This window comes from Mycteria americana, chromosome 24 (genome assembly GCF_035582795.1).
Source record: "Mycteria americana isolate JAX WOST 10 ecotype Jacksonville Zoo and Gardens chromosome 24, USCA_MyAme_1.0, whole genome shotgun sequence".
Taxonomy (NCBI): domain Eukaryota; kingdom Metazoa; phylum Chordata; class Aves; order Ciconiiformes; family Ciconiidae; genus Mycteria; species Mycteria americana.
The window spans coordinates 4,610,619-4,634,173 of record NC_134388.1 but is presented as its reverse complement, the minus strand read 5'-3'; the positions used below and the strand labels follow the sequence as shown (position 1 = coordinate 4,634,173).

The 23,555-nt window shown below is 46.9% G+C and overlaps 2 protein-coding genes across 5 annotated transcripts; one reads left to right on the top strand and one right to left on the bottom strand.

The window, feature by feature from the left end:
- Positions 1-1,232: 1,232 nt before the first annotated feature.
- LOC142420503 (uncharacterized) lies at positions 1,233-7,899 on the top strand. Its single transcript, XM_075524511.1, has 3 exons — positions 1,233-2,747; positions 3,314-4,458; positions 4,698-7,899. Exons 2-3 carry the CDS (start codon positions 4,047-4,049, stop codon positions 4,964-4,966), a joined length of 681 nt encoding a protein of 226 aa, XP_075380626.1. The 5' UTR covers positions 1,233-2,747; positions 3,314-4,046; the 3' UTR covers positions 4,967-7,899.
- PGPEP1 (pyroglutamyl-peptidase I) lies at positions 6,931-23,496 on the bottom strand. Of its 4 annotated transcripts, none has more exons than XM_075524514.1 (6): positions 22,984-23,191; positions 20,225-20,277; positions 14,484-14,600; positions 13,899-13,923; positions 13,691-13,817; positions 6,931-13,306 (listed from the first exon to the last, which is right to left on the bottom strand). In XM_075524514.1, exons 1-6 carry the CDS (start codon positions 23,015-23,017, stop codon positions 13,114-13,116), a joined length of 549 nt encoding a protein of 182 aa, XP_075380629.1. In that variant the 5' UTR covers positions 23,018-23,191; the 3' UTR covers positions 6,931-13,113. The 4 variants fall into 4 exon arrangements, with proteins under 4 accessions (XP_075380629.1, XP_075380630.1, XP_075380631.1 ...); XM_075524515.1 differs by adding an exon at positions 16,766-16,838 and having other exon boundaries at positions 13,691-13,923; positions 22,984-23,029; XM_075524516.1 differs by lacking the exon at positions 22,984-23,191 and adding an exon at positions 23,420-23,496 and having other exon boundaries at positions 13,691-13,923.
- Positions 23,497-23,555: the final 59 nt, after the last annotated feature.

Below are 23,555 nucleotides of genomic sequence, written 5' to 3'. Positions count from 1 at the left end.
GCGCTTGTCCAAAGCCGAACGGGAGCCGCACGGCGTGTCCGGGCACAGGAAGAGGCCCTGACCCACCAACAATCACATTGCTCAGCCCTTGAGCAAGACCCAGCAAACCCCTAAATCCTGAAGTTCTGCTTTTGCAATGAATTTTCTAACCGTAGGCGCGTTGCGTGGTACGAGCCCCATCCACGAGTGACGCACAGTGGCTCACACTTGGAGAGCATCAAAGTTTGCTGAAGCCGGATGTTTTCCTCCTAAAGGCGCCAGCCATGGAAGTTGGAGATTTACAGTCCAGCAACAGCCATAAAACTTGTGTTTTAAGAGCAGCGATCGTGAATGCCGAGCGACCTGTTATGAAATGTCCCAGCGTGTCCTCACCAGCCTGCAAGACGCATTCGCGCAGCCTCGGCCCCGTGCGTAAACAGCATCCCACGTTTCCTCCGGTCCTCGCCGGGCCGTTAGCACATCACCTTTTGCATCAGAAGGTCAGATTTATCCAACGCTCCTCCGCATGTAGCGAGCAGGAGAGAAACCGGGAATTTTGGTCGTTAAAGCATCGCATGGAGGGCCAGCAGCTGGAAAGGCTGCTAGAAAGTCTTGTGAAAGCTCAGAGCATGCACTGCTGAGCCTGGAAAGATGTAAATAACCTTTTTGCCTTCTCTCCCCCTCCCGACATGAGGAGGTCGGCAGGGAGCATGGTGGCGGACACGGCAGATGCTTGCTGCCATCCCGAGCGTCCCCCAGAGCCACCCACGGCTCCCAGCTGCGCCAGCGCTGGGGAAAGAAGCCGTGTTGCAAACGCTCAGATTAAACAGCAAAAGAAACGAGAAGGGGAACATGAACATTAGTCATTTCCCCATGAAATGCAAGCGGGCCGCAGCTTTGAACTTGAACCAACTCGAGCAGGACTCAGAGCGGGACTGGAGAAGCCGCCGGTGCCGTGCGGGACTGGGGGACGGGCCCCCAAACCAGCCACGCGCAACCAGGGCTTCGTGGCTCCTCGAATGCAATCGTCTCCCCAGCTCGACGCGATCGTGGCCGGGGGCCAGCCCCGCTCTGCTCCCCCTGCAGCTCCCCCCAGCCCAGGTGATGGGAAGCAGACGGGGGCGAGGGGGGTCCCGAGGGCTTCGATTCCCTGAAAAGTGCGAAACTTCCCCCCAGTCACTCGCCTGCGCACGCACTTGCAGAAACCCCGGTTATTTTTGTAGTGTTCTTTACCGCAAGCGGCAAGAGGGGAAGTGCTGCGCCCCAGATTTTGGGTCTATCGGTTCCTTGCAGCTGTTGAACAAGTGGCTTCCGAAAAGGTGCCGAGAGCCTCCGACGACAGCCAGAGCCCCCCGGGAATGGGCGCGCGTCAGCCCCAGGACCGACAGAGCGAGGTTACAGCATCCCCCCCACCCGGAGCATCCCTCTGCAAGGCAAAGGGCGTTGGACTGGGGCTGCTCCCCATGACCTACGGGACCTCACATGCTCCCCAAAACCACTCGGGTTGAGCAAGTCACATGCTGGAGGGGGGATATTTCCCGCAAACTACTGCAAGCGAGGTAGATAATACTTTCCCACGGCATATTTTTCAGCCAAGGGCTAAGGGAAGAGCACGGCTTCCCGTATCTGTTCCCACCACGTGAAGCTTCAAGCAGCCCTTAGGGCTTGGTCTCTGGGGAAGTTGGTGGCCGGAGGCAGCTTCAGCACTTCCAGGAGTAATTTAGGGTGAGAAAACCCTCAGTAGAGGGGAGGAACTCAGCTGACCTCCGAGGTGGTCCATCGGTCACATCACGGACAAGGTTTGCTCCATCCCGTCTCATTCCAGGTCTGGAAACGGGCACAGAGGGATGGGAGAGGAAGGTTCTCGCTCCGCTGCCAGCGTGGGCTGTTTGGAAAGCCACATCCCGTTTTTCCCAGCTGTTGTCATGATGAATAGGCAGAGTGGAAGCTATTTTGACCTTTAGACATTTCTAAATAAAAGACAAACAGAATGGGTCAGGTGAGCAAAAAGCAGCTTTTGCCCCATCATGGCAGGAATCACATTTTTCTTCCTTTGCTGCAAGTTTACAGCATCTGCCAAAAATGAAACTTCTGCTCCGCTTGGGCAAAGACGTTTCTGCCTTGACTGCACCCGTGGTCAACAGTTAACTTGAATTCCCAGCAGAGCAGGAAATTACTCCTATCCAAGCGCCAAAAATGGCAATCTTGCTTGAGAAATCCTCGCTCGCCGCCCCAAACACCTTCCTTACAGCGATGCTTTTGGCACGAGGAAACTCTCTGCTTGCAACGAGCATCTTTCCTGGAACGGACTCCCCAGACAGACGGATTTACAGGTAGGGTCCGTCCTCCGGCTAGGGTGCTTTACAGCTTGCAATGGTATTTCCCCTCCGGCAGACGTAAATACGGTATAACGCCTCGAGAGCATCATCTGCACGAGCAGCGGGCAACGAGCTCAGCCTGGGCAGGATCCAAGCGACGGTTATTGAGAAGCAGCTTTAAAAAGAAGCTTTTCCATGGTGTGAGCCTCTTTCTGCTCAAAGGGGGATGCGTCTCGCCCCTCCGACGTGCCGAAACAGCCCTTCGCCTCCATTTTTAGCGTAGATCCAGCAGATACCCGCTGGCCAAGGCTTTCGGGAGCATCGTGCTCCCTCGGGACAGCAGCGCTGGGCCCAGAAGCGAAGCACAAGGCAGCGGCAGAGCAGAAGCTGCAGCTCTAATCAGGGACCTGCCTTTGTGCAGGCTCCAAGCCGCGTTCTGGAGGGACCCAGGTGAGCTCTAAATCCTTCCTCCAAAAAGCTTTCCAATCCAGAGCAAGGGGGGGGGAAACAGATGAAGGAAATCAAATCCAACCTAGGCACACCCCAGAGCAGCATCTCTTTTACCAGGGAAAGGCTCAGGAGATGCTACAAGGGAAAGACAATGCAGAAAGCTCCTTAAAACCGTAGGATTTTAAGAGTCTGGGGTTTTTTTAAGTGCAAGGCACAATTTTGTACGAGGCACAAGAATGACAGCTGCTGAAGAATTAGGCAAGGTTGCCGTTAGTCTAACCTCCAACAGAAATAAATTTATTTATTTGTGAACCTGGGCATGGACCAGGCTTCATGTGCCTGTCAGGAGGGAATTAGTCACCGGAGTGTGACTCAGGGAAGGGCTGTGTACACAGGGCACGCTGCTCCCGCACCAGAGCATCCACCGCAGCCGGAAGCAGCTGGAGAGGAGCAGCAAAAAGAGACTTTCCCCCAGGCCTGAGCCACGATGCTGGTCGGGAACCGGCCAAGAAAACCCCAGCCCGTAGCAGAGGTAGGTGTTAATATCCGTTTATATCTCCTGGAAGGCTGGAGCCAGACGATGAGGTACCTCCAAGCAGCAGGGAAAGAAAAGCGTGGTTGAAACGCCACAAGCGAGGAGCCCCAGCACGGGGAAATACTCGGCCAGAGCATCGGGAAGCGCATACCGGGAATTCTCTGCTGCTCCAGGAACCTGACCATCCCCAGCCAGCCAGCCCAGGGTGCGAGAGGCAGCGAACCCTGGCCCGGGACCTGCCCGCACATGCCTCCACCGAAGGCGGCAAGGGCTGCTCCAAGCAGGCAGGAAATTCCAGCCATTCCCCTGCACCAGATCCGCAGCTGCGAGTTTCTGATTGAAGCTCTGGGGAGCCCTTCGGCAGCGGCTGTAAGAGAGGGTGGGCTCTCCAGCACCTTCGCTTGAGGTCAGCTTTGATTTGCGAGCTGGGAAAACGCAGAGGGCGAGCAGCCTGCCAGATGGACGCTGCCCAAAAATCCCACCTCATTTACAAAGGGTTTGGAGGGCTTGAGGAGTAGGGGAGGAAGAAAAGAGGGGGAGCAGACCAGGCTGTTACAAGAAAGAATTAAGATTAAGATCTATGAGGAGCCAGTCCACCAAAGAGATCTCCTCCCCAGCTCTCTGGATCTGCATCCAAGAAACCCAAGCGGGATGCTCTACGATGAGCTTCCTTCCTTGCTGACGACCAGCGAAACCATCGATCTCTCCCTCCGGAGAGTTCTGGTTGCAAAACAACCTCACTGACACAGGGCTTACCCAACTGCATGACATCACTCTGGAAACACCGCCTTGCAGGAAAAGCTTATCACCTTATAAAGAGAACTAAAATAAGAGTGATTTCATCAGGGGTTGGCTCATGGGAGAGCCTGTGTCCTCTCTGGGAGCACATGTCCTGGCTCACCTTCAAGGAAGGTCTCAGACCTCCCTGTGCCCATCGCACGCTGGGTATCAGCAAACGTAATAAAAGCAGGAGAACAACGCAGCGCTCCAACTCTGAAGAAAAGGCTGGAGAACTCGACGAGATCACCACGGCAGCTCAGGAAAAAAACGTTCCCAGATCTAGGACATCAAAAAAAGACAGAAAAAGCAGAGATTCAAAAAGAACCATAAAGTTTTCCCTTCTGATCCCCCCTCTCCAGTCACAAACCACCGTTAACTCTCTGGACCAGGGGCATGGTAAGTCCTCACAGCACAGCTTTTGGGCTAGGACCACCGTGGGACCTCCCTGAGCCCTGTCCCACCTCGGTACGCTGGGCTGGGCGTGGGCTTTACCGGGGCAGCCTTTAGCCCTCGGTCTTGGCAAAACCGTGCCTCGCGGTGATAAATACGGCATCCAACCTGCTCCGTAGAGCAGCTGGCGAGGAGTAAACGCTGAATCACCAACGCCCTCGGTGCAGTCTCCACTCGTGTTGCAGGGACCCGATGCTGTTCCTTCACCGGCGATGCCTCGTTTCCTCCCATCGCTGCAACATCAGAGGCGGTGAAAGGCAGGAGCACAAGAAGCCCTCAGGACCAAGCTGAAGCTGTTGAAGTCTTGTACCTGTGCCAGGCTGTCCCAGTCCAGCGCACCGGGGTGAAGCTGAGCACGGTCTGGCTGTATGGCAGCACCATCTGGTGGCACCAGCCCTCCCCACCCGCCCCAGTTTGCTCCCAGTCAGGACCAGTGGCAGCAGGAACAGGGTAGCAGCCTGAAAGGAGCCAAGGCAGGACTTCTGTCTGTCCTCAGCAGAAGCCAGGCTGCATCACATCCCAACAGGAGCACCCGCTGTGGCAGCCAGCCTACTCAACCGACAGCAACGAAGCAGCCCGGCAAAGCAAGAAGACGCTCTTGGGGAAGACGGGGAGAGCTCCAGGGCTGCTCTCAAGGAAAGCAGCGCGCACCGGTGTTTGTTTGAGTTCGCTGCACCCCAGCAGCTTCCAGGCATGCTGCTCATCTTCCCACAATCCTCGAGGGAGCTCTTCCTCCAGCAAAGAAGCGCGGCAGAAGACATCTGGCTGGAAAATGCCTTACAGCGGGTTCCCAAGTAGCTTAGGAAGCCTGCAAGGGAGCTGCAGCCGGCGGAACAAAGCCAGCTTCAGAATCACAGCAACTTCTGCTGCCAGCGGGTCACCTGCTGCATCCCACAAGGCTTCGTTGCTGAAACCCCCTTCGGTCAAGACCACGTCTACAGAGAGAGGGAAAACTGCTGCTGCCGTTTAAGCCCATGTGAGAACACTAAAGGGTGGGTAAAGCAGAAATACTTTATTAACTGACAGATCTGGAAAAGACTGAAAAGATTTCGGGTTCGCCAGGCAACGCAGACTTTGCGTGACACGGCCACGAAACTCGAGCTAAAAAGGAAACCGAAGAAGTCAATCGGATGAGCTGTGATCGCCAGCTCCTCACGCATCTGACATTGGCACACCTCAAAGTTTGACCAGACTTTAACTCCTTCTCCCAGGAAAGCGACCGTCTGTCTGGCCCTGCAGCACACTAATACCTCCAAAGAAGTTTTGGGAAGCTCTTTGAACCATGCCGGGCATACATACAAGAAGGGATTACCCTTCTTGTCTTCTGAACGGACGGCTGCAGACATACCTGCTCGCCGGGAAGCCTCACATCCCATTCAGCGTTGCTCTTTACCGACGTGCAGAATATCCTCTTGACACTCGTGCTCCAGCCACTGCGGATCCCAGCGGCACTACCACGCGCAGACCGGGCCATACAGATACCTCACCTGAGAACAGAGAAAGAAGAGTTATTTTTGGTTTGTTTAAAGTAACGCCATGGCAGGGTAAAACCAGAGTGAGTCTTGTCCCGATTTCAGCTTGGGGTGCACAGAGGCAACTCCAATCACTGGAGGACCGCGGCTCCAAACGCTGCTCTCCAAGACTTTGCCTCGTGAATAACAAGCATTTAAAAAAAATCTGAGCAGAATCGGGGTTTTCAGTGTGAGAAATGTACAACGGGGGTTATTAATCAGATCCTTTCACCACTGCCTCCTGGAATTATCCACCTCAGAGTGAAACGGGGAAGTCTCAAACTCACAAAGAACTGTTCCATAGCTTTTTCTCCCCAAAGCTTTCAGGATTACAGGCTCTCAAGAACTAACTGTGCTGCTGCACGCTTTAAAGAGTCTTCATTGAATCAGGGGAAGGACACACTCCCCGGGTCTCTGTATCTTAATACCAGTAACGTTGAACAATTTTTGCATAAATATTTCAGCGCAGCACTCTGTTTAGAAGGGTGGCTGTTGCTCCGTTAGGCTATGTGGTCTAAGCAAGGGCTGGAAAATTTACCTCCAAGTACAAAGAAAGAACGTAATAGATAAAAGAAACAGACATACATAATAGATGATGGCAAGATAAAACTTCCAAATACTCTTGTGAATAAAATGACACAAACATCCAAGATACGCAGCTGAGGTCTAAGACAACAAGCCTAGATAGCATCTGTTCTCATTCCGAAAAACAGCCACGTGGGACAGCGCAGGGCATCCTTATAGTCCAAGGGCTCATCTCCAACAGCAGCAGGTGCTTAGGGAATGGTATAAAACCCAAATACACGGTTATCTGGTCAGTCTGTCATCACCAATATGTAATTACCACCCTACAAAAAGGCATCTTTAAAAACGACTTCTTCCGACGACTGCGAAAGAACACCAGGAGTCAGAGTTAAACTCTTTATTTACTTTGAAACATCGGTTTAAATTTTCAGTTACAAAGTCCAGTCTAGCAATAGCAAGCTGAAAGTAATGTTAACGGTTCTTTATTACACAGCCCTTTTGTGACACACTAGATTGTTTGGTTTTACAAGGCACTGCAAGAACACACTGAGAAAAACAGAAGCCCCAACAGATTTAGAATTGTAGCCCCAAGAGTCCTGATAAGCGTGACATTGGCAACACCTGAGATACCCAGACAGACAACTGTTTATTTCACCACAATTAACGAACGGAGGAGCCGAGAGGCTGAGTGATGCTGTAACATGCATAACGGAGTCCGAACAAAACACGTAACCTTAAAGAAGAGACAGAATAACCTTCACAAATTTGGCCAACCTAACCAAGAGTGACAACGCAGTAGCAAATACTCTTGTTTTTTCCTTTGTCAGGTTCGAGTGTGTGTCAGAAAACCTCGAGAACTCGATTCAGTGCAGTTTCTGAAGAGCATCCTTGGATCAAGGGGATACCGAACAAGTTCAGCAGTTTCTCCCAGTGCCGAAAGCCCAGACTTTCCACCCACCTTATGTGCAAATGGCTCATCTGTCCCCATCACCACCACTCTGCTTTCCAAAAGTGAGCCCAGCACAGGACAAGGCACTCCCTGTTTAATCAAAGTAAACATTTGCGATTTAAGAAGCTGGTGCAATAGAAAACCTGAACGTGTATTTAAGTAGCACAGAGTTTTATTTAAGGGCAGTGTAAAGTTTCAGTTCCTATATTTCATTCCTATCTACGGGGAGGCATTTTCTTCTCTACTTTGTCTCAAAATAGACTGAGCAGAAGCAGATCTCAGGTTTCAATTAATACGATGAAGAATTAGCAATATCCTCAGCTTTGGAGGTTTGGCAGAATATCACTTTCATCACATAAGACACTAATCAGACATGAATACAAGTTTGTTTTGTTTGTTGTTTTTTTTTTAAGAAAAAGTGCACTTTATACTGCAAAACATTAGGGTTTCTGGTGCAAAAATAACAAATCCATCCACGTCAGGATGTGTACTTACGGTATCAACTAGGGGTATTTTATCCAAGCCAACAGATACAGTTTGAAAGAAAGCCTTCACAACTCTGAAATTTCTCTCATTAAAATATAATCGGATAGCATATTAAAGTAAAGGAGACAATAGGAAGGAAGTTACTTTGCGAAAGTACGTACAAATTAATTGCCGACAATTTTATTACCTGCACTGCGGGATGAAATCTGAAAATCGTAATTAAAAAAAAAAACCACACAAGTGTACTTTCTACGTCTAAACATTCTGGTTTCCAGTCAGCTTTCAAACACTACCACTCGCTCTTAAAGTAGCTTAGTGTCTCAGCATCAGCTGTGCGGTTAGAGAGTTAGAAACACACTGTAAGTTAAAAAAGATGCAGGAGTCACAACAAGTTAAGCCATGGAATAACATGGTCAGACCATAATCGCTGCTTTAGTCTAGCGCTAGCTCTTGTGTTAGTGGGGAATTACCAATTCAACTCATTTACGTGGTTTTCCCATTTTTGGTTTTAAGAAGCTCCTCCTACTGCAATTCCTTTTATACATTTCATAAGAAAGCCCGCATGTGAGGTCAACGAATCACGCACTCAATCAAATGAAGATTATTTGAGTATGAGAAGAAACTTCAGTGGATTATAACTTTTTTAGCCTTTTCATTAACAAAAATAACAACACTGGGAGTCTGTGCTGTCCATTTCTGAGTCTGCAGGCCTGGAAGCTCTTGGGCTTTTATTCCAGGCGTGGCACTGCATGGCCCAGAATAATCCCCTTTGCCAGCTGACTGAGGCACTAAAAGGTTAAATATTGCCTGCACAACCAGCAGAACAGCGAGAGACACACCGGAGTTTGAATGCTACATCTAAGCGTGACTGTCTAGGTAAGCAAATACAAATAGTACAATTTCCTACCTGACTTACCACAGTACGCGCAATACAAACCCTACGGAGATAAAGATAAGTTGACGTATTAGATCAGAGCCCTGCTCAACGAGTCCGTTTTTCCTGCTGCGGACAGCAGGCAGTACCCAACACATCAGGCTACGCTTTACGACACAATGCTGCATGCAAACGCCTTCTCAATTTCTGCAAGGAGTCTGCCAGGAAGCATTTATCTTAAATTTACTCTAGACACCTCGCCTTTGAATTTCCCTCCTCTTCAGGGTGAAAGCAGAGCAACCGGTTAGTTTTCTTGAAGTCTTAAACTTTTGAACGCCCTCAGTCAGGTCCCTCCTGGAAGGACTCTTGAAGCTCAGCAGTTCTTGGCTGCAGTCTCATGTCACAACCACACTCAACACCTCTAACCATCTTCATGACCTTTTCATCCTTTCCCACCACTACCACGTTTAGGAGGAAGCAATCAGGTTGGGGAATACTCCAGATAAGCGTGAACTGCTCTATATGATCTTACAGATTTTGATATCTTCTCCAAAAGCTGCCCCAAAAAAATACAAACAGCTTCTGTACAACGGGTGTTTACCTTCAACCATATCATACAATATCTCAAGTTGGAAGGGACCCATAAGGATCATCAGGTGCCCCATGAGTCTTTAAGGTAAAGAAACTTTCCAGCTCACAGTTTCTTTCAGCTGTGTTTATTCTAAAGTAGATTACCGTGTTTAATTCGAAGAAAATATCTCCTGACATCAGCGTCACCAAATTATGAAGGAGTTTACGAGTATCTGGAGTTCCTCAAAATCCTCCGCAGCGTTTAATAACTGAAACAATTAAAATTGCCATCACCAAACTTCACCAACACATTAGCCCATTCCTACTCCAAGCTGTTGGCAAGTAGATAAAATGACATCAGACCCGATACAGTGGAACCTCCCTAATTCTCTCTTCCACACAAAATATTCTCACCCCCGTTTCTCCGTGAAGCGTATCCCCAGAGACAATTTTGCAGTCACAGGATTCTAAAACTTTCCCAGCTTTTACATTTTACAAATTGCAGGCACAGTAATTAACACTAAACCTGAACTTCCTACACTTACTCACTAGCACAAAATTGTTTGTGGTTGGCAACAGGTCTCCCAGTCAGTGCAAATTAGCAAATTCTATTTATTGATGATATGGAAGAGAAAGCAGATAGTAAGCATTACACAAAACAACAGCTTTTTGAAGCTCTGCATCAGTTTGATGTCATATTTCCAAAGAAAATATGCACCTAGGAAAGGCGTTATGAATTAATGAATTTAACAAAAAACTTTCAAAAAAACAAAAGTATTTAATTTAGGTCAGATTAAATAAAATTAGTTTAATGCCATTTTTAAAAGTTTCACTATACAAAATTTCTCTACCACCAAGACACCCTTTACAAATACAATCTCTGAGGACTAATTCTCAAAAACCCAAAAAGATTATAAAATAAATTATGTTTTCTAAGAAACCGATCACATGGAAGCTTCACAAAAACAGATTACGAGGAAACGCACAGCTTGAAGCGATGCCCGAAGCAAAGGATTTCCAAAAATGAGGTTTTTCAACACTGACACGTAGAAGGTCAACCACTGCAGTCCCTAGACAAACAGCAGTCGCAGAAATTGGCTCAAGATTTTCCCCTTGAACAGCAGAGAGCACCCAAGAAAGAGTATCTATAGGTGTCGAACCGGACATACTCCACAGGCTGAATAAACTAGCGTGGAAAACTCTTCTCTCCACGCAGCCGCTGCTGTCTACCTTCCCTGCCGATGAATTTGGAGCCACTCCTCCTCAGCCACATGCAGGGGGGACCTCCAAGGCTGCCCGCTCGTACGTTCAAAGGAAGCATAAACTTTCGACAGACAGACAGGGCACGCCTCGCTTAGAGACATTTCTCACTAACAGAGCCTGACCAGCGACCTGCTCCAACCCTCTCTGCTCAGGGCAAGGGATGGCCGGCAGATAAACCTTCCCCACAGCACCCACGGGCATCGCTGGTCCAACCAGCCCTTCCTACGGCCGCTTCGGTTCCGCGGTCATATTTTTTGTTATTGCCTCACTAAACTGTTGATCTTCCACTCCCGTTTTATTCACAACTACATTACACGTAAATTAAATAGCATTACTGAAAATGACTTAAATCAATTGCTGAACTTAGCAGAATACATGAATTACTCCTCTTTTAAAAGTTTAGCAGCTAAGATACACTGATGACAAAAACTTCTTACCAGATAAAGGAATAAACCTACAAGATAAGTAGCTCGACTATTTGCAAAAATGTGTCAAATCACGAATATTTAAACAAAACATTAAATATAATAAATTACTAATCAGAAAGTCTGCCTGCCTGCGGACAATCTGACAAGTGCTACTTCGGATTTGAATGCAAAAGAGAGTATTTACTTTGAAGGCAAACTCTTTTGATCAGGAAAGCCTGTATAGTAAATACAGTGGTAATTTCCTCGGTAAACCAGAAGTCTATCCAAACATCTTCATGCACAGGTCCCCTTAGCAAAGTTATTACAACTGCAGAAGTCTTCGTCCTCTCTCAAGGGTTACAAGGAGAAGCGGTATTTCCTTTGTCACTCGACTTCTACTGGAAAACAGCAAGTTAATGGCAGCTCTCACTGAGAGATACTATAGCAGAATCATTCATAATCAGAAAAATTAAAATAATGGCATTTTAAAACAGTTCAAAATGTTGGGGTTTTATATATATATATATATATATATATATATATTTGTAAAAGTATTAGAATCAAATCACAGACCTCTTCATTTAAATGGCCCCTCAGTGAGACCTACCGGTCATCAATTACCAATTTTGTGCCTGTTCCCACTGTAACATCATCTGTCTTTCGCTGGAGTCTTGTAATTTGGAAGCAAACCTACACGCACGACTAGCAGCAACCACTTTTAAAGTCCTGCTTAGAACCTGCATGTACACTTCCCCACATTAATTACCGGGAAAGTTCACACAAGAAGCAGCACTTTGTACCCTCCCATTGGGAGGGGGACACTAATAAACAGCCCGGAATACTCATTCTAAGCAAAATTCCTAGTTTTCAAATAATTGCCTCTGGTTTACAAACAGTGGGAATAGGTTTAAGATTTTAGATTTGATTTGGCAGAATGTCTTTGAATCTGCATATTCGCATATTTATGCCTATAATAAATCAAGGTGGCAACTTAGAATTTAAAGTTAAACATTACTCTTCTAACCTTTAACAAGAATGAAAATTTATAACTAAGGAAGTTATAAATTACTCAGCCTTCACCTTAAAAATAACAGCTAGCACCAAGGGTCTAGGATAAAGATCTCCTGCGGAGAAAGTGGCCTTTAGCAAAGCTATTTAACCGCTAATGATTTGTTTTATACACATATGAAACAATGTGTTTTGTACAGGAGGTATATGGTTGACTTGAGTGAGGAAGGTGACATCGAGAGCGTAATAAAAAAAGACATTTGGAAATATTTGGCGCAAGTTAGGCTCATACTGTGTACACACACGCACGAAAAAAAAAAAGCTATCTCCTGCTCCACAACAAAAGGAACCCAAAACACATCCCTTCTATCTGCAGCTCCCAGTTAACCAGTACATGACAGAGGACCCTACGAATATTTGGACAGTGTGGGGTGAGAAATCAATGCCTAAAATATTTTTCCATTTCAGCAAAGCAATTTCGAAGACTCCTCGTCTCCACCAAGCACTGTTTTACAACAGACAAACCCACACATTCCAACTCTTTTCAGTTGTACTTTTACATTATAACCTATAATTTGGGCCAAAGAGGAAAAAAAAACTTGAAACGAAAGCAAACCTTTCAACGTAAGAACTAGTCATTAGAAGACTGGGTTATCAGTTCCCTGCACCTGAACGCCAAGTCCAGATGAGAAACTTTCCACCTGCGCTGTTTTAGACTGCTCAGTAGCTGTCACTTGGCTGACAGATAAGCTCTGGATAAAGCACAGCACACACACTTCAGTCACTTCAGAAATGAGTAGTTGCAGGTGTTCTAAAGAAGAGATTTTGAATCCTTTGTTGCCTAGGCTGAAATGCACACATTTGACAAAAAACGTCAATTTCTAGAAGTGGAATTTTCCTTTTTGAAGTCTCCAATTCTGGGTCTGTACGTTTCAGACCGTTTCCCCCCGTACTTCAGTAGCAGGGAAAATTTTGGAAGTGCAATACTAGGATAGCTTCTGCCCACTTTCAGTGTTCATGCTGACAATTGATTTTGTCTTCAGAATGCTCCAAAACACCAAGCATTTCTTCTATTATAGCCTGTAGTGCCCGACCCAGCTGTTCTGCGGTATATGGTTTTCCCAGCGGAGGCACATGAATAAAAGCGGACCTCCCGCGGCTCTGGTATAAGGAAGTGTAGTAAGTGAAGTCACAGAGGTATCTGAAATACAAGAATAAAGCTTATTTAGCAACAAGTGACAAATACAGCGTGCAAACTGCAGGACAGGAGGAACTATAAGAATGATATTCTTATCATATAAGAATATAAGAACGATATTCTTATCATTCAGCATTGCAGCAACATCCTGCAATAAAGAGTGGAATACAAGCCAGCGCGATTGCCTTAATCAAGTCTAGGACAAAGAAACATAAAGATCTCTCTTTTTCCCCTATGACTGGGTGACCACTGAAATATAGATGGTATTGCCAGCCCCATGAGAAGTGAAAAGCGTATGAAATCGTACGGGCCTCACGAGTTCAGCACGAAGGGAACATGTGTTGCAGTATGAGTCTATTTTCCCCATCGATCACTGGTATCCCATACCTGCCGGCATCCTTAGATATAGTGACCGCGACATCCAGCCCCAGTGCTGAGACTCTCTTGCAAACCGTGTCCATGTCAATAATGGAATCGATGCATTCTGGGCCACCTTCTACGCAACACTGAGAGCCTGGGCAGAAATGGCAGTTGTCTAAGCCTTTATAACCAACATTATGGCCACACTTCTCCAGAGTCACAGTCGTAGCCATACCCGAAACACCGACATGAACCACCAACTACAAGAGAAAAGAAACAAGTTAGATCAACCAAAATGCAAATGGTGGAGAATCAACAGCCCGCTATTCCCAGTTAAAGACTGATGGGGTTGTTACAGGAGTTCTTGCATGAATATCACAGTAACAAGTCATTTTATCAATGAACTCGTGGGTCCAGTACAGAACAAGTCTTCTTGTTTCACCCCCTCCTGGCCTAAATTGTAATTTAATCAGGGTAAAAACGAACGTTGGCACGTTCACAGCCGAGCCCACCGCTGGAACAGCCCAGGTGGCACAGGCTAACCGCGAGCTGTCTAGACAGCCCTTTGCAGTGGCCTCTTCACACTGACTGCTCCCATTAATTGGAGCACTCTATTCTGAGCTATAAAATTCTACAAATTCACGTGTTCTCACGGACAACAGAGGAGAAGATCTAGTGAGAACAGAGGAAAAGATCTAGTGAGGGACTACCAGTCTGAACATACGTTAAAAATGGGACTTCACATTATGCTCATCGCTGTAAGCATGACAGATTTCAACCATTCGCCCTGTCTTTTCTCCTCCTATCTCTACTCACTCACTTGTGGACTGTGCTTTTTCCATAATGCAGGAATGAGCCTTTGCACTGTCTGGTATTCAACTGGGACTTCATAGACGTGCAGATCCACGTCATCTCGCAGTCCTAGCTTCTCCAACTCCTACGAACATAAGGAAATAACCAATACCAAGGTGGTCAGACACAAGCTCAGCAGAGGATATACTTCTGGAAGGTTTAATGGCAGAGTGAGTCTGCTGTGAGGGACTAACATCAGCTTACGCTACAGGCTGTATAACCTTGTAAACAGCACTGTAAAAAAAAAACAAAAAAAAAAAACCCCACCCAAAAAACCCAACATAACGGGGAACAACAAAGGCATCTCCCCACCTGCCTTAACAGTCTTCACCCACAGGACCGTTTGTTTTGCTCTGATGTGTGTATAACAAAGAAATCAACATTTAACTGACAATAGTTATCACCAACACCCACGCTCAAAAGAGAAGTTGGCTACATTATTTATAGAGGTATATAATCATATTCATTTCTTGAAAGAACTAGATAGTATGTAAAGAAAGCAGAATTGGGAGGATTATATTAATCTTCTGATTTGTCCTCTCTCAGGACTGCTGGCCTGGAGAGGAAATTCACATTTGTTTCCAGCTAAAGAGCTCTCAGGGTTAGGTGACGGTACTACCAGGCTGCGCTTCCGTGCCTGTGAGTCTCCACAAATATTAGCAAACGCTCCTCATATGAGAAACTGAAGCAACACTGGCACACCCTCCTCAACATATTTGTCTTACTTTTATTTTGGCAGAATCTGGAATCCAATACAGCCTGTTTCCAAAATGTAAAACGGGTTTCCATCCCTAGCTTTACCTATACCTAATATATTGTACTTAATTTTGCAACATGAGCTGTTACCATTGCAGTGATTCAACTAATGCAGTAAATTATTTCTCCCTCTACAACGTTAACTAAAGCCATGCTTTGAAAACATCCCAAATATCCAGGCAATAAACCTAGCCGATTTCCTTTAAACCTTTTAAAACACAAAGTGTCAGTTAAATACCTTGCAAAGACTTCTTTAAAACCAGAGGGAAGAGGAAAGATCTTTTTTTCTTTTCCCCAGTACACCTGACTGGAAAGCACACTGTTTCATACCAGCACAGTAAGTTCCCTCTACATACAGCCCATGGTCCTGGACGCTTCCCCCTTGCTCTTTTTTGGTTTCCGTTTCAACGCACTCCAGTCTCACCGGTAAGGGTTCAGTTTGAGGCTCGTTTGGTACTTTAGACTTTACCAGTCTAGCCCAGAACAGGACTTCATCAGAACTGAAACCTTTCAGAGCCATCAAACCCAAACTTTCAAGAACTCAAGGAAAAGATATACCCACATGGTCTGAAGCCTCTGAAAAAAAAAAGTTCTTAAACAAAATCATCAGCTGAGCTCAAACCTAGGAGCCTTGTGCAAGTCTACACCGGGAGGCACTTTTCCAGCGACTGAAGCGACTTCAGCTATGGTGTTCAATGAGTTCCAACAGCATCTAACCTAGATCAAGTCTCCTTCTGATGAAGACAATGTTTTTTGGCACTCTGAAAAACTTTACAGCTGCTTTTCAAGACTGGTAAGTGACTGTACATGCCATAAAGCTAACGGCCTTAGCCAGAGTCCTCCCATAGCTCTGTCTCCTCTGGAAAGAAGCTGCAAGCGCATCCTTCTCTCTGAAGACAGAAGGAGCCATGCACTCTTGCGTGTCTATCACCAGGCCTGTGTTTCAGGTAGAAGAAACAACTCCAGCTTTTCACAAGTTAATATACAGCAGAAGCTTGTCGTCTGGTGCTGCTCTTCTCCTCTGAGATATATTTCGGTTGAAAAATGCAAGCTTGCTCGTGCCAAAAGCTTGAAATGATTACTTGCGCTAACATCAAAGGGGCTGCAGGCACAGCAAGAAAATAACCTGCAACTCGCACATCCATAAACCGCTGTAGTTGTTCTCATGGATCTGAGGTAGAAACAGCAACGTAAGAAGCCATCAAACTACCAAAGGACCTTTCAAAATATTCTTGAATGATTAAGTTATCTCTTTCAGGTTCGGATTCAGTGATCAGAGCCAAGAGCTGCTCTTTCATGCAATTCTTAGGCTTTATTTTCCTGCACACAGAGACTGTACTTGCAAACTTCAGGCTAAGGAGTGCTATTTTCAACGAAGCTAACTCAATTTCAAATCTTCTATTTCCCTAGGTTTAAAATTCTTTCAAATTAAAAAAAAACAGTTGCAAGGAGAGGACAAGTTGAGGTTTTTGGACTCCCCCATTACAATCCTACCTCCTCTATATAAACGTGAGCAGTATCTCGTATCCTTTTTTTCCTGTAGTTATCAGCACGAGTCGTTTCTTTACTGAGAAAAAAAAAAAAACCTTTCACACTTGTATGGACAGACCACAGACAGTGTAACAAGATTTAAGATAACTAAAACACGCAGCAAAGGCAAGAGTAAGACTTTCACGGACCAGCAGATATGAGCAACAACAATGATAAATCACTTGCTCTGGCTCTGAGGGCAAGTCTGATATTAAAGGCTTGCTGTATTGATTAGTGTCTGGCACACACAGACATTCATTACCAGAGATGGATGCTAAGTGATGTTTCATCACATCTTCTTTACACAAATCTGCCTTCAAAACGTTAGCTGGTTTATGTGGTGCGTTAATAAAGTAAGTAGTTTACAAATGAGAGTATTCAAATACAAGTCAGTCTCTTTAGGAAGATCTCCAGAGCGTTAATTGGTAGGAATTCATCATCACTTCTCTAAAGAGCGTGAAAACAGCTCCTAAAGATGAATTTGATCGCGGAAAGTTTTACTGGCTGCACAGAAGGAGCATGAGACCTCGGGCCATGTGAGCCGCACCATCTCAGTGACAGCTACCTTCTCCAAACGCAGAGACGTTAAACCTTAGCTTTACAAATTCACAACTTTCTTTTAACCAAACACGGCGTTTGTGCGCTCCCATTCAATAATAAAGATGTACGCTGGCCCCCAGACAACTTATTACCCACAGCCTTGTATACCTGACAAATATAGAAAAACGAACATGTTTGACCGATTCCCTGACCCCTCAACAATGGTCGTCTTTGTGAGCCTTTAATATCCTTATCAGGTCTGTCTAGACACCCTGACAGCAATTGTCCTTAGTAATGTCAAAACGCACTCTGACCTCTCTCCTCCTCCTCCTCCTCCCGCTCAGCCAGAAGCACTTCAGGGGGATGAAGGCAGGAGCCCATTAGCTTCACAGTCCACGGGGCACACCTGTGTCTACACCTAAGTCACACCGAGAACACCAGAAAATGCAGTGAACAGAAAGCCCGTTTCAGTAACTTCTTGAAAAGAAGGTTCCTCCCAAGCAAAAATTGTAGCTGAAAAAATTCCTCAAATGAAATATGGAAACGGTGAAAACACGAACAGCAAATCCACATTAACACAGAATATTTTTACTGTAAGCCTTAAAAAAGAAAGCAGAAAGAAGTTATTCTTCACTCTGAATTTATAGGAAATCTCTCCCCCACACGTAAAAATCTCCAAACATTTCATCTTCACATTATTAGATTGCTACCGCCACTATTTAAGGTACCCACGTGTAAAAATCATTTCGCTTTCAAAAACAAACAGCTATACTAGAAATTCACTGCAGTCAGAGGGAAAAGGCACACCATATCCATGTTCGATATAAGAAGCCAAATAAAACCAAAAAGGAGACTGGAAAGAAAAGCAGAGAATTTTATCCTTGGGATGCAGGATAACGAAAGATGTAATAAACCAGAACTAGCTTAGCCCTAAAGCTAGGAAGGATTTACAAAGATTGTTTAATTGATTTTTTCTTCTATTAAAATGCAGATCACACCGTCTGGGATTCAGAAACTCAGACACGCCTTTGTGTCCACTCAGCTCCATGAAGTCCCCTGTCTGAAACTTGCACAATGCCCAACTCGCATGTGCTCAAAGACATGCTGTTCCTTTTTGTCTGGGCCTCTCAGGGCTGAGACAGGGTAAGGAAAGGCAAATCCTGCCTGAAAGTTTATGTTTTCAGTTAGAAGCTAGCACGAGCTATTAAACAGGACTCGGAGGAAGATGGGCTCCGACGCAGCAGATCGCACACCACCAGCTCTAGTTTTATATTCTCAAAACACCCCCAAGCCCATAAAATGAATTTAAAATGCACATGATTACTTCATCTATCAGCCACACAGCTGAGCAGCCATCAGGGCCTCGAGCTGCCGGGCCGAAGGAATGACACGCCATTTCTCTTCATAGGAATTACACATTAGGTTTGTTTTTGTAAGCAGCATCAGAACACCTACCACTCTTCCTGTCCCAGAAGCACAATACCCTTTTGTCTGTCTCCTCTAGAATAAAAGTAGCTTGTTTACAATAACTGACATTACACAAGCAAGAATAAACCAAATCAATTAGCCTCACTACTAAATTTCAGTAACGTGCAATTTTTTTTCCACATACACAGCTTGCATTTTTCCCCAAACTTAAGCTGAGCAAACCCTAGCTCAAATATATTCATTTCCAAAAGGCTCTTGGAGGCAAAGGTTTCGTCTTCTCATACCAGCCAACACATTAGACATCTGGACATTAGTTGACTGTAATTGATTAGAGTTTGTGATTTAATTTAAAAGCATTCTAAGGAAGATATTAATCTCAGAGCTCTGAAGGGAAGAGAGATGTGTTGGGGAGAAAAATAGATTTAATTCCCTGGGCAACTGTACTAAAAGGTACCCTTGAATTCCCAGTAGCTTTGTCATAAACCACATCCAGAAGTGACAAATAAGGACGAAGTGGGATAATGTGGCAGCGCTGTCCCTAGCTAATGTTTTTACAGCAAGCAACCTTAATTCCTTAGTTTAGCTGGGCATCTAGCAAGAGTTTGATTTCTTCTTCTTGCCTCATTTGTGAATATATCAGTGTTACACAGATGAACATGTTCATGCAGATATGCAGCTACAAGTGGCATAAACTCGATTCATTCGAGCACGTACGATCTGCTCGAGCAACGATCCTCCACGAGCGCTCCTCTCTCCAGCAAGGTCCAACTCCATCAGTCAAGCATCACTTGCTGCTGCTTCTCAGCAGAGAGGAGGCTGGCTCCGGAGCAACGAACACTGCCTGATCCCCCCACGCCTCCTGCTTCACCTGCCGCAGCCCACTGCCGAAAGGAGGCGGCCGCAAAAGGAACGGAGGGGAAAGGAGGCAGCGGCGGCTGTTTTGCTTTGGAGTCAGAGCCCTGACATTCAGACCCACGTTGGACAACTCTGCAGTACGCTCGACTCCACAAGACTACCAGGTGGAAATCTCATTACAGATGAGACTTGGCTTAAAGGTTAACCAACTTGCCCAGATTCAAGCTAGAGCCGAGAGAAAAACATAAAAATTCCTCTGGGTTTTTTTGTTTATTTATTTTGAATTCTCTATGGCAGAGGAAGATTCCAGGCTCCCTGCCCCATTTAACATCTTTCAAACCCAGGGAGTTAGCCTATGAATTCCTTACTTGCCTTAGCTACATTAACTCAATCTCATTAAATTCTACTAGCTAAGGGATTGTTTTCTGAGAAGTGAATAAAACATTATCCAGCTGACCATCTGGATATCTGGAGCAAGCTGGTCTCAGTTAATAAATTGAGAAGAGAAGTTATAAAAGAGCCGCAAACTAAAATTTGTACGGATACGTTATCAGCACAGCGCTCTGTTTTAACTTGCTAAGAATGAAGTTATAATGTTACCTGAACCGCAATCCAACTGGCGTTAACAGCGTGCTCTCCAAACGGACCAAACCCTGGAACAGAAGTAAAAATCCACAGTGATGAAGTCATCCTCAAAGGTTTGACTAAACTTAAAGTTGCAAAGCGGTGTGCACCTTCCTGGTTTATATATCCTGAAAGAAAACCCACTTCTTCTAATGCCCAGTCCTTTTTTACTTTACGTCCAAGTACTAAATAAGAGACCTTCACAGAAATATTTGAACTATACACCTTTTACCGTGAAGGAAAACAACAGCTTGCCTCAAAAGAAACTCTTTTTTCCCCAGCAGACACTGGGGAAGCATATTTTTTCCTTCCTGACCAGGTCAGAAAAGCTTGTTATTAACAGGTAAGTTGACCGATGTCACAGAATGAGAATCATTATTGGATTTTCTATTCCTGATTGTTTTAGCCCACAGCAGATGTTTCCACAAATGCAGACAAGCCTGCCTCGAATATTTCTTCTCTGCTCAGGTCTTCACCAAGATCTCTGTTAGGATTAGTTATGCCTTACGAGGAAATAAAACACTGCTGACAACCCACCTACACCAAGCAGCAAAGGTTGTGATAGCATTATCAGAAATACTTACTCACCACATCTAAATTTTCTAATGAATAACTTAGAGTTAACTAGTAATCCATAACATCTTTTCCTGAGCAAGCACACAAAGGTTAGGCAATTTATCTGGGTGCAACATCAATATGCTTTAATTTAAAATGTCAGAGTTACCCTATGAGCCTAATGCAATTAGGAGACATAAATTTTGTCTAACTCGTGAAAGGATTTGAGAGGGACTACAAATATTATATGACACGTTAATGGAAACATTCTATTTGCTATCAGCAGTAAGTCTGAGGTTATACGGCACACGACGATATAAGGAATTTGCACAGCGTGGGCTCATCCACGCTGATGGATCTCTTACAATCTAACCACTATCGATATCTCCCCAAAATAAATCTTCCAAAGGTTTCCACAAGATCAAAATGTAGGTGCGTTTTCCTGTGAGCAAACCTCCAACGTTACTAAGACAATCTACGACTGCGGCACGGGCGAACAAGTCAAATAATCGAATGCCTTTTCAGTTGCTTCTGCAAGTCAAGGAGGTCCTACATGACTCTCTGGAAACAAACAATGGCAACCTCCTAGGTTTCATTCCTAAAGAAACCATAACAGTCTTACGAAAGAAATAAAATACATCTATTTCTTTTTAACAATGCAGCCATTGGAAGGCTGAGATTCTACAGGTGCCCACGCACGTAACGTAGCCCTCTTACTCCGAAGCCAAACGCAAACTGGCACAAACACAACTGTGGGCTATTGCTCCTCTGACTCATCTCCTATACAGATCCCTCGTGTTATCTCCTTCGCAGAAGATAAGCAACTTTGTCAGCAGTATCAAACTCCACCGAGCATGCCCAGGAGTTCCTCCACATCCACAATAGGGCCCTCCAAGGCTCGTTAGCAGTAAACCAGCTGCAGAGATCTTTATGGGATTATCTCCTTAAAGAGTTCTAAAAAAGAAATTGCACACAAATAATACTTATACTCAGCGAGCACATGCTCGTAACTGAACGGGAACACACCACCATTGCTGATTTAAAAAGGAATTTAGTGTGACATCGACAACAGATTATCCATACAGGTAGACCTGACAAGATAACCCCTGCGTTTTAGAAACAAACTTCCCCGAAAACAGGGAAAAAAGAGAGAGGAAAAGTATTGCAAGCAGCGGAGTATTTACTGACGCAAGTTTTCTGTTTAGTCACTGCCAAGTGCGGCCGCTCAGCAATAGATACGGGTTTGGGAAAGCCAGAATTTGCCACCTGCTTCTTTGCTCTCCGCAACTGTTCTCTGCAAAGACACTTGCCTCCAATTAAAACCGCTCCAGCGCATCGACGACAACGAGCCCCTCGCCCCCGCGCTCGCTATTCAAACGGCCTCAACTTCAGCTGCTGGGGGGAGACCTGAATAGTTTCCCCGAGTTCCCCATTTGTCACAGAACTGCCTTCCCCACAAATCAAGCCGGCTGTCCTTTGTACCCCGGGGAAAGGAGCCTGACAAGCTCTCGCCTGCGACACCGGGGCCTTTCATTCCCTCGCTTATTCTTCCCTGAGGTGCTTCTGCCGTGCTGCGTGGGTTATTTTGATAACAGCTTCGACACCTTGACGGCTCGGGATGGGGTGGTCAGCGAGCAAATGCCTCCCCCCGCTGTGCTCTGACTTTTTCCTGCTCCTTGGGAGATTCACTGCCCTCCTCCCCCCCGCCAGCAAATCCTTGGGGAGGATGAGGGATGGAAAAGGGGGATCCCAAAGCCTGGCCAGGCGTTAGGAAAGCCGCTGCAAAGCCCCTCATCAAACAACGTACCCCTCAGTTCATGATACCCCTCACCCCCAGCAGCCCCCCACCCCGTTCCCCAAAGCCCCCCAGACCTTGTCCTCCACCCCCAGGCTCCCGCTTCTCACCCCTCACAGGGGACAGCCCCCCCAAACAGCCCCCAAGGGTACAGTCCCTCCATCCAACCCCTCCTCAGTCACCCCCTGACGGGACAGCACCCCCCTCCCCCCCCACTTACCTCAGGGAAGGGTCCCCCACCTCCCCCCCCCCCCCCCCATCTTGTCGTCCCCCCAGCCCCCATTTACCCCCTCACCGCCCTCCCCAGGACAGCTCCCCCCTCACCTGCCCCCCCTCAGGATCCCCCCCCAGGACAGCTCCCCCGGCCGCCCCTGCCGCCCCGTACCGGTCACCACCACCGCCCGCCGCGGCTTCTCCATCGCGGCTCCGTCCCGTCCCGCCGCCGCCCCGCACTGAGCGCGCGGCCCCGCCCCGCCACCGAGCGCGCTCCGCCCAGCCGCCTAGAGCGGTCCCCCGCGCGGCCACCGAGCGCGCTCCGCCCAGCCGCCTAGAGCGGCCCAGGCCCGCCGCTTCCGCCGCCGGGGCGGAAGTAGCTCGGCGGGAGCGGCCGGGCGGCGGGGCCGCCTCGGGGCGACCCCGGGAGGGGCTGGGCCTGGAGCCGCTTCACCGTTGAGCGGTGCCCTCCGGGGCTGGGGGGCGGCTGTGAGGGGCTACGGCCTGGCCGCCTACAGCGCGGGTCCCGGTGGGAGTCGGTTAAACAAAACGCTCAGCCCGATTCACGCGCGGGGCTCTCCTCCCCCCGGGGGTGGGGGGACACGAACCGGGGCCTGGATCCGCGGTACCGGGAGGGGCCGCAGAGGACGCTGGGAAGCCGTCGCGTGCACCGCGGGGCACTGTGGGTGCGCCACTGCTTCCCGCCCCGCTCTTCAATTTGCGGCGCTGTCGTAAAGGCGCAGA

Coding starts and splice junctions, on each gene's coding strand:
- PGPEP1 (XM_075524513.1), bottom strand. CDS start 23,017: ATGGAGAAGCCGCGGCGGGCGGTGGTGGTGACCG. Junction 20,278..22,983: donor GCGGGCGGTGGTGGTGACCG/GTACGGGGCGGC, acceptor CTTCTGTTCCAG/GGTTTGGTCCGTTTGGAGAG. Junction 14,601..20,224: donor CCAGTTGGATTGCGGTTCAG/GTAACATTATAA, acceptor TTATGTTCGTAG/GAGTTGGAGAAGCTAGGACT.
- LOC142420503 (XM_075524511.1), top strand. CDS start 4,047: ATGACATCACTCTGGAAACACCGCCTTGCAGGAAAAGCTTATCACCTT. Junction 4,459..4,697: donor CTCTCTGGACCAGGGGCATG/GTAAGTCCTCAC, acceptor CTCGTGTTGCAG/GGACCCGATGCTGTTCCTTC.